Source organism: Carassius auratus, unplaced genomic scaffold (genome assembly GCF_003368295.1).
Source record: "Carassius auratus strain Wakin unplaced genomic scaffold, ASM336829v1 scaf_tig00032568, whole genome shotgun sequence".
NCBI classification, from domain to species: Eukaryota; Metazoa; Chordata; class Actinopteri; order Cypriniformes; family Cyprinidae; genus Carassius; species Carassius auratus.
Genome location: NW_020526009.1, coordinates 112,909 through 123,011, shown reverse-complemented (window position 1 = coordinate 123,011; position 10,103 = coordinate 112,909). Strand labels below are relative to the sequence as shown.

The window sequence follows — 10,103 nt, the reverse complement described above, 5'->3', positions numbered from 1 at the left end:
TGACTTCTTGATGTGAGCATTTTAGAAAGAAGCAATCATGAATATATATTGAATTTTAATAATTGAACTAATAATACATCAAACTACAATTCACACAGAGTAAATATGCGTATAACAATACAAACAGTAAAAACAAATACAAGACATAACGGAATACAGATGAGAGAGAGAGAGAGAAGATGAGAGAGGAAGGTGAGAAGAGAGAATAGGCGAGATCACAGAATGATCGCCCAGTATGGCAAAATCACAGAAAGTAACCTTTTGAAAGACAACAAGGAATCAGATCACCTTAAAAAGGGAATAGACAACATTTAAGCAGCATTTAAATCTCTATGGAAAATCATACTTGCAGTGGATCTCTTTGTGACTTGCAAGACGAGCGTGCGTGTGTCGTTCTTTTGGAGCTGGGCGTGTTCTCTCATGTCTTCCGGGGCGAGCAGATTCGCACAAAGTTTCAAAGTTTCAACGAATGTGAAGTTACCAAATAAATGATTCAGAGTTCTGCTCCCTCGTGTAGGGAGAGGTGAATATGAGAATAAACTTAGTAAAGAAAAGAACAGAAAAACGAAGATGAGAGCTCCCTAAGGAGCCCTCGAAACAGGCGTTCTCTCAGACAAAGTGTTTGGACCAAGTGTTCAGACGAAAGCATTGAGAGCTTCCTGGGTCAGTCTCTTATGGAGCGACTGGTTCACGACTCTGTTCACACGAACAACCACTGAACGTCCACGATCTGAAGCGGGAAAAAGTTCCTCTGTCTCTGAGGAAACACCCACTCAAATAATTTATGGTGTTGTCAGAATTCAGCAGTTATATTCCAGCAATATAGAAGATGTTCTACAACATATGTGCTGTAAGTGAATTACATTTTAAGGTGATATCATGAAGTTATCAAAAGTTACAGCATTTGGAACCAAGGTAGCCCTTCTCTTAGTCTTTGACAGTTTTGAATTTTAAGTAATGCTTCACTCAAGTTCCCTTTTGAGGGAACTTCGAACTGCGTCCTCTAGAGGGCGCTTTGGGGAACACCTCGTCGTTACCCTTGTCTGAAGCATACATTGAAAAAACACCAACTTGTTGGCTATGCCTCCGACGTCACTACCAGCGCAACTATAAATCAGCACCGGGAGAGCACGTCATTATCTTCTTCATCTTCACTGACTGTTTTGTTTGAAGAGTGCATCTGAAAGAACCGGTAAGGGCGATCTTTCTCTGTTTATCATGGCGACAACTAGCAAGCGTTTAGACGATGTGTGCATCCGTGTCGGCGTTATTTGACACCCGATGACACACGCGATCTTTGCTTCATTTGTTTGGGTGAAGAGCACGCATGCGATGTCTTTGAGGAGGTAATCTGCGTGCATTGTGAGCGTTTTTTCAATGGAAAAAGCTCCGTTTTCGTTTGTCTCTCTTCTGAAAGAGAAAAAAAGAAAAAGACAGCCATCTGTTTTCCGCAGTTCAGGATCTGTCCGCGCTGAGGCGTGGAAGAAAATGAGCTCATGAGAATACAGGTGGATCTGTCTAAATGGTTTAAAGAGGGACTTTCCCTTTCGCGCTCATAAAAAAAGAAAAAGAAAAAGGGCGGCGGACGATAGAGAGCCATGGCAGAATAATGTTATATCTTTAACACTTTCTGATATTGAGGTTAGTGCTATGCTGGGTTTTTACCCAGGAAAAGCAGGAGATATTTGAGGCTGGTGAAGAAGCTGAGGCTGAGCCTTCTCAATTCTCCTCCCCTGCGTATGTAGAGCTGTTGGAGGTTATTGAGCAAAAATTACCTTTTGACCATAGCCCTCATAGATTCTGCTCGATGCTCAGGTTTCGCCTTCTGAACTTTTCGGTATTTCCATTGAGACGGCGATTTGAGAAGTTCAGGGAGACGAAGGCGCGCTCTGCTGCTTTCAGGTCCTTCGTTCCACGAAGGTCCAGGTCTGAGCCCGAACAACATAGGGGTCCTGGCCTGTCTCAATCTGAGGATCAAAGATGGGCACAGAAGGCTAGTGCTCGCGCTCCTCCCCGAGATTCAATCCCTGTCGCTTTGCAAACACAGACGGGGTGAATTTATGAAAGAAAGTGTGAAAGTTCTGACTCTAAACGAAGTTATGTATCCTCTTGCTTTTTAAAAGTGGGTAACATTTCACGTAACGTTAGTAGACTACACCACTGTAACGTCAGTTATTTATCATCTCAAAGTCTGTGTTTTCATTAAAGCTTCATTTCTTGATAGATAGATGATCCATTTTTACCTCTTTCCTCCTGTGTCTCATGGTTCCCTCGCTTTGCGCGCACTGAGAAAGTTTTCCAAACAAATCAGTCTCTTGCATACTTTCTATGGTCTCTTGCCGCTCTGGCGTTCTCTCGTGCTGCTGCATTCACTGCAGTCAGACATTGGAGATTCACGCTCGTAAATTTTAAAATTGGCAATAACTTTTAATTAGTTGCTGCCAACTGGGGTAGATCCGACCCTGCTGAGGTAAAACTGTTTGAGAGCCAGAAAAACTGCTAGCATCTCCAAACGATTTATGTGCCAGCCATGGTGCGCCTCCGTCCAGAGCCCACTGACTGGATGACCTTGATGCACTGCCCCCCAACCCATGAGGGACGCATCTGTAGTGTTCATCTTGCGACAACTTAATGTCCCCAGCTGGACTCCTTTTTGAAGGAACTGGGGTCTCATCCACAGGCTTAGAGCAGTAAAGCCCTTGCGTGTCACCGTAATTCTGCGAAGTGGATGACAATGAGGTGATGTGTTCTGACTCTTTGCCCACCACTGAAATGGTCGCATAAGGAGCAGGCCCAACTGAACCACAGGGGACGCTACTGCCATCAGACCCAACAGTCTGAGACATAAGCCAACATGCACTAGGCACCCTGTCTTGAACTGACTCAGACAAGCCTGTATTGACTTAACACGTGCGGGAGACAGACGTGCCGCATCGTGCACAAATCAGAGTTCACCACCAAAAAGGTTGTTTGCTGACACGGCAGCAGGACACTCTTTTGTAGGTTCATCCGCAACTCAAGGCTCTTCAGATGATTGAGTACTAAATCTCAATGTGACAGTGCCTGATCCTGAGATTGAGCTAATATTAACCAGTCATCCAGGTAATTCAAAATTCTGAAGCCTTGGAGCCCAACAGGGCCAAGGCTGCATCCATATATTTTGTAAACATTCGAGGAGCCAGGGCTAGACCGAACGGAAGAACACAAAATTGGTAAGCTTTGCCCTCGAAAGCAAACCCGAGGAACTTCCTGTGACTCTTGACGATCCAGATGTGAAAGTGTGCATCCTTTAAATCAATGGTTACAAACCAATCCTCGGATTGGATCTGAGACAGAATGGACTTTATCATTAGCATCTTGAACTTGCTTACTCTGAGTGCAAGATTTAAACGACACAAGTCCAAAATCGGACGTAAGCCACCATCTTTTTTGGGCACAACAAAATATTATACACCCCTTTCTCTAGGAGTGACACAATCTCTTGATTTAGAATTGAGGCCTCCCCAGGACGTACCATCATAGGAAGAACCTTGGTGAAAGGAGGTGGCCCTTTCCAAAATTGGATGGTGTAACTGTGTCGAACAGTGCGTAACAATGAGATGTTGGGCAAGCGACTCCATAGGGCAAAAAAAAATCCACAAGGGGCCTTAGTCGCTTGTGACATATTTGTTTGATTTTCCTGCATAGGGCCCCAAAACACCTGAGTGTTTCTCTATTGGGAGCCTGAGAACAAGAGGCCTTGGTCGTCGAACTCAGGTCTAGCCATTTGTATTGTCTTTGGTGAACAGGTGGGCAAGACCTAGGACCCCAGTCCTTGCGAGGGGGTAATCTAGGTGAAGGCTCATGGCACTGAACCTCTTGAGGGCGCTGCAAAGAAAATGAGCGAGAACAACCCTAAGTTTATTTGTTGAGGAACCCTTGCACATGCGTAGTAAAGGTATAACCTGTGGGGAAAAAGGCATTTTAAACCTTATTTTGGGGCAAAGTCATACAATTTTTTCAGCGATTTTTATCATATTTCACTACTGTTTCTATACATGCTGTTTTTATGTCCTGGTGACCATTGAAAGTGCAGTTCTGACTCTCTGCCCATTCATTTAGATAGGAGCTGGTCTTGTTATTCTGAAATAGCTGCCCGGAGGCCTGAAAGGACTTTGACTATGCTCATAAACCTTGCGTGTGGTACACAAATGAACATGGAACAATACATTTATTAATCTGTGTTAGTTAATAAAAAGACAATTGTTCAGTGTTTGTTCATGTTTTTGTTGCTGTTACGTGATGTAGTGGTGTCTGACTAGGGGCAAGACATGGGCTGATAATGTCATCGTTTTAGAAAATATATGGATTCGACGTCCACAAGAAAACACAAAGATGGTGTTTTCAAATTTAACCACTCTGTGACCCGGTTTAAAAAAAATTGCGGTTTCAGTCTTCCAAAACGCCATCTGATAAAAAATCTGATAAAAAAATGTATGTGTATTCACAGAAATGCATCTCCGTGTGGATGGGGCCATAGTCTAAATAAAACAATTTGCAATTATTACTGTTATTACACTTGTATACAAAACTTATTATCTTTGTTTTAGAGTGTGTGACGTCACATGCACTACTGCTGTTGACAGCAGAAAACGCTGACCCGGTTGTCATGGCGACTGTCACAGCCCAATTGTTTTGATTCGTTTTTTTTCCGGCTTGAGCCCCTGCCCTTTTTCTCAATTAATTTTAATTGTGATATTATACATAGGCTATAGTTGTCTGGACTCCTCACTAGTTGCATTCAACTGTATGTTGTTACTGCCTCAGTCTCGCCATATAAAAGTCTGGTTTACTCACTCCATTTCTGATCATTATTCCCTGTTTTCCTTACCTTGTTTTGTCCCATTCCTATCCTTGCCTTGTCTATGTTTTGCCCTGTCTATGTTTATTGATTCTGGGGTGTCTCTTGTTTTTTTGTTTGTTTGGGGGTTTTTTTACGTTTGTTTGCTGCCTGCCCTGACCATCGCCTATTTATCTGGATTAATTTTTTGCCTTGCCTCTGCCATTGTTGTTTGCTGTTGTTGACCATACCTGTTTGACCATGCTCCACAATAAAACCTTGCATTTGGGTCCTTTAAACCCACTGTCATGCTCATCCGTAACAGCAACATAAGTGTTGTTCATTCGTCTTTTCACATCATTTATCACGTGTCATAATATTTTTTTGAGTTTTTTCATGCCTTTATGCCATTTTATGTTTCATGCTTCAGATATGTGACGTAAGCATATTGGGCAGGAGCAGAGTGAGCAAACACTACAGTACACTGGAAGGATTTCGTGAATGAGACATGGCTGAAACCCTGATCAGTGCACTGAACTTTGGAGCTCATTGAGACACCCATTACATTAGCTCCTAAATCAACTGCCTGTTCAACTGTTTCAAGTGGAGACATGCAATTCTGTGAACTGATACTGAAATAAATCTAATCCTGGTGTATAGGATTTATACCAGTGAATATAAAGATTCCACAAACGATGAGGAAATGAAAGGGGTTCACATTAATTACCTTAACCATCCTTCATGTGTTGTTTAACTGGACCCTGGCATACACCGATTTTACTGTGGATTGCTTTCCTTCTTTCTGCACTCACTGCTCTCAATTTTGAACCTACAGAGCTTGATGGCATCACAAGGTTGAGAGAATACAAAGTATCTATGACCAACAATCCACTACATCTAATGTGTTGTTGAAACCATAACAGAGCTTATGAAGTGTGGAGAAGAAACATTTGACTCTGCTTTCAAATAAACCTCTCTTGCACTTTATGTGAACATGATCAATTTAGGGATCATGTTATTCATTTCTGCTACATTGAACTACAAACTGTGTTTCAGTGCATGTGCTCGTGCTGAATATGAGATACATAGAGAATGCTGTCCCATGTGTGCACCAGGTACAGTATACATTGTTTAGCAGCTGTGTAGTGTGACCCAAGCTTATATATTTTTTCAATTGTTGTATTTAATTCTTCCATGAATTGTCCCTTCAAATAGATTTTTTTTTTAACATTTTTAGGAAACCATGTTTATTGGCATTGTACTGTTGACACAACCACAACTTGTATTCCATGCCCTCCATCAACTTACATTCATGAACCCAATGGATTGGATGAATGTTTTCCCTGCTCTTTGTGTGATGCAGGTAAGTACGTATTTAAAAAATATGATTTAAATACAGAAATTATTTCTTCATTTGTTAGTATAATTCTATGTTTTTCACAGGAATAGGTCTAAGAATAAAGAAAACTTGCACACGTTCTGCAGATACTATTTGTGAGCCACTGGAGGGATTCTACTGCACTGAGCCAAAGAAAGACAGCTGTAGATTTGCTGTGAAGCACTCTGAATGTTACCCTGGACAATATGTCAAACAAACTGGTAAATATTTTAGAACACATAGAAACAATGGCCATAGAGTGGAAGGAGTACTAGTTTTACTAAAAATGTTAACTCAGAAACAAGAACAATACCAGTAATACTTGTAATGATAAACTCCCAATAATACAGTCATTATGTTAATATCCTTACAGGAACAGCATTTGCTGATACTGTATGTGTTAACTGCATGGAAGGAACTTACTCTAATGGCTCTTTCACTGCCTGTCAACCACATTCAAAGTGAGTGATAAACATAGATTCTCGAGTCTTAAAGGAGGGGGGGGTGAAATGCTCGTTTTCACTCAATATCCTGTTAATCTTGAGTACCTTTAGAGTAGTACTTCATCCTTCATAACTCCAAAAAGTCTTTAGTTTTATTTTATTTATAAGAGAAAGATAGTCTGTACCGTTTTTTCCCAGAAAAACACGAGCGGCTGGAGGCGTGACGTGTGGGCGGAGCTAAAGAATCACGAGCGCGAGTAGGCTTTTGCGTTGAGCGCGTCTGGAAGCTGTGACATTACCGTGAGGAAAAAAACATCATCCAAAACAAACCATGGCTAACAGTCAGATTCAGCCGTATATTTATGATCCAGAATCAGATCCAGAGGCTGAAATTTAACAAGACCAGCAGCAGCAACGACTACAGCAGGACGTCTCTATGTAGTATGTATTGAAACTGTATATAGTTGCTTAGCGGTTTTGGAAAATGACTAAGTTCCACTTTATGTCGTCTTTTTTTTTTTTTTTTTTTTTAAGGTGTACATGTGGATAGTGCAGATTGATGACAACATTGCATGTTGTTTACTTGATGTGCTTACGTGCCGATAGCTAAGTTAACAACACAGAGATATTTGAAGCAGTTTTACTCACCGCCTGCGGTTCCAACACACGATCGTGACCCTTTTTCGTTGGGACTGCATTATCCTTAAGAAATAAACGATATGCAAATCCGGCGTAAAACTGGGCCTTGTTTGTAAAACAAGCATCTTCGAAATGCAGGGAACAAACAAAAACACTTGCACAACTCCGTTGATGCTCTGTAAAAACAAACTCCATCCACTGGTCCCTTAATGCTGTTTTTTTTTTTTTTTTTGGTAATCTGTGCAGGATTGTCTTGTCCTGGCAACCAAAAACACACTTCTTTTGTGACATTTCGGTCTCTCGCTCTGATCAGTGAATGTCTCTGCTCTACTCTACGGGAGCGCGCGCTCTTCCGGGAGAAGTGCCCTTAGGACCCATATAAGGAAATTCCGCTCCATCTAATGTCACACAGACCCATACTCAAAAAAAAACTTTCCGAAACTTGTGACAAACTGGAAGGAATATTTTTGGAACAAAAATACTCCTTCAAACGTACAACATAATTTTTGAAACTTTGTCCATGTTTAGCATGGGAATCCAACTCTTTAACAGTGTAAAAAACTCAGTATGCATGAAATAGCATTTCACCCCCCCCCCCTTTAAAATAAATTCTAATATGACCAAATATTTTTTATAATGTATACATTTATAGTTGTGAGATTAAAGGCTTTAAAGAAATAAAACCAGGAACAATGTCATCTGATGTGGAATGTGGGAAGTCAGTTCCAATTGCTATCATTGTTGGAGTCGTTGTTAAAGTCGTTGGTGGTGTTTTGATGACAGCTGTTGGGATAAAAATCTATTGCAAACTTAAACAGAAGAGGCAGGCTTCAGACAGAAGTAAGATTGTAATTATTACAAAAATGTATGTAAAAAATAAAATGTTAAGGTGTTGTGCATGTTATGATATACTTGTTTTGTGTTTTAGATATAACTTTTTACTCAGTACCAATACCAGAGAGTGGTGATCAGTGTGAACCAGTAAGTGAAAAATTAAACTGTGTGCATGATAATATTCTATTTGTTTGTATTCTAAGTATTAGTATTAGTATTACTATTATTACAATTTTAAGAGAACAAATAAATATGTAGTGCATTAAAGGGGTCATATCACAAGGAAACAAACTTTACATGGTATTATGGGATAAAAGAGTTCAGTTTATCTTGATTTTTGCTGTATGCTTTGCAAACAGACTGTAAACCCACTGATATCATCACAGCCAGCAAATCACCCCTTTATAACATGAGTGCACAAAGCAGAGTAGTCATTTGGAAAAATCATGCAAAAATTGTATATAGATATTAGTGATATCATTTTACTCTGGTATTGTGCTATGTGTCAGATGTGGATAGTGAGTTATTTTTAATCACATTAACTTTTCACAGACATCACCAGACTCAGTGACCCCTCTTATATTCAACACTAGAAGGTAAGAGCCTTCTATTTTTACAAAACCTTGCTCTATAGAATAGAACAGTCTTCAAATTTCAGAACATGCTTCTTAGCAGTTGTCAAATATGTTTATTTGCAAAAAAAAAGCTGAATAAATTCAGCAAAGTCAATAAAATAACTTGATTTTGCATTCTTGAATGCTACCATTATGCATTGCTGGAATATTTCAGTAAAGGCTTGATACTAATATAATAGGTGCAGATGAGTAATATATATATATTACTGGTTATGCAAATTGCTTAAAGGTTCATTTTTGTCATCTTGCCCTGGTTGTTATTCCCACTTGAAATGAAGAGCTTTGAAATTCATATGAATGTTTTAACATCTGCCAAATGCATAAAAGTAAAGCAATTATTCTGAGCTAAAGTCGTCATATCAGTTGTTTAGATAAATATACGCCAGCAAAATGTAAGTTTAAAGCAGCACATTAAACAAAACTATGATTTTATCATTTCAGCCATTCACATCAATCAGCTGCCTGTTCTGTTTCAAGTGGAGGCATGCAATGTGTGACCTGATATTGAAAGAAATGTAACCTTGGACTTAAGGAATCCAAAAGTTCTACGAAGAGCCTAAAGACTCTATAAACAGCTGATGAGCAAATCTAAAGAACTTCATGCTAATTACTGCTTCTATTCTGTGGTGAATGGTAAATGGAAGAGCTGTCACTCGAAGTGATTAATAAAGTATGCTCTCACTGCAAAGCAGGTCTTTATTGTCCCTAGCAGCTATATATCATACCAATGATCCACTTTCCATTGGTTGAACTTGAAATACGTTGGAACACACTGCATCATCATTATAGTGAAGCGATTGGATCTCCTTTGTCTTGCAGCTTTTGCAAAGAAGCATGGAATGCCATGAGAATCACCTCAAGATCTACACGTTGTATTATGTTGTTTTTGGGTTTGTTTGAATGAAGAACACCAGGGGCCCGTTTCATAAAGGAGGTTAAGTGAAAACATTGAGTATGTTAACCCTGAAATGAGGGAAACTTAATTTAATTTACAATTCAGAATGGAAGGTTTGTCAAACCAAAGAAAGTAGGGTAAGTCAAGACCATTTCTGAAAGAGAGGTAACTTATACTCATTAGTATAGAGTCATTTACCATGGTAACTTACTTTATTAACCTAACCTGGTCGGAAGCAGGTTTTCTTCGGTAAACCTGTGATTCTTTCGGTGTCCTCCCCCTTTTTAAAGCACAAGCAATGTTTAAATACTTAATTCATTGACATAAGGTCATTGTTACATTTGAATCGCCAGGATCGAAGAATCCTTTAAAGATAAGTGAAGCATTAAAGAGTAAATTAGGGAACAATGTGTATGCCAAAACAATGTATGATGGAAGCATAATGGTTATATGCAAAGAT

General features: G+C 39.7%; 1 protein-coding gene across 1 annotated transcript; it reads left to right on the top strand.

Moving 5' to 3' along the window:
- Nucleotides 1-5,130: 5,130 nt before the first annotated feature.
- Nucleotides 5,131-9,436, top strand: LOC113080922 (tumor necrosis factor receptor superfamily member 5). Its single transcript, XM_026252982.1, has 8 exons — nt 5,131-5,934; nt 6,057-6,182; nt 6,263-6,418; nt 6,571-6,658; nt 7,932-8,119; nt 8,208-8,260; nt 8,666-8,709; nt 9,190-9,436. The coding sequence occupies exons 1-8, from the start codon at nt 5,814-5,816 to the stop codon at nt 9,248-9,250; spliced, it is 837 nt and encodes a 278-aa protein (XP_026108767.1). The 5' UTR covers nt 5,131-5,813; the 3' UTR covers nt 9,251-9,436.
- Nucleotides 9,437-10,103: the final 667 nt, after the last annotated feature.

What these genes read in the sequence shown, in the direction of transcription:
- LOC113080922 (XM_026252982.1), top strand. Translation starts at nt 5,814, where the DNA reads ATGATCAATTTAGGGATCATGTTATTCATTTCTGCTACATTGAACTAC. An exon ending in ACAATATGTCAAACAAACTG is followed by an intron (nt 6,419 to 6,570) that starts GTAAATATTTTA and finishes ATATCCTTACAG; the next exon opens with GAACAGCATTTGCTGATACT. An exon ending in GCCTGTCAACCACATTCAAA is followed by an intron (nt 6,659 to 7,931) that starts GTGAGTGATAAA and finishes ATACATTTATAG; the next exon opens with TTGTGAGATTAAAGGCTTTA.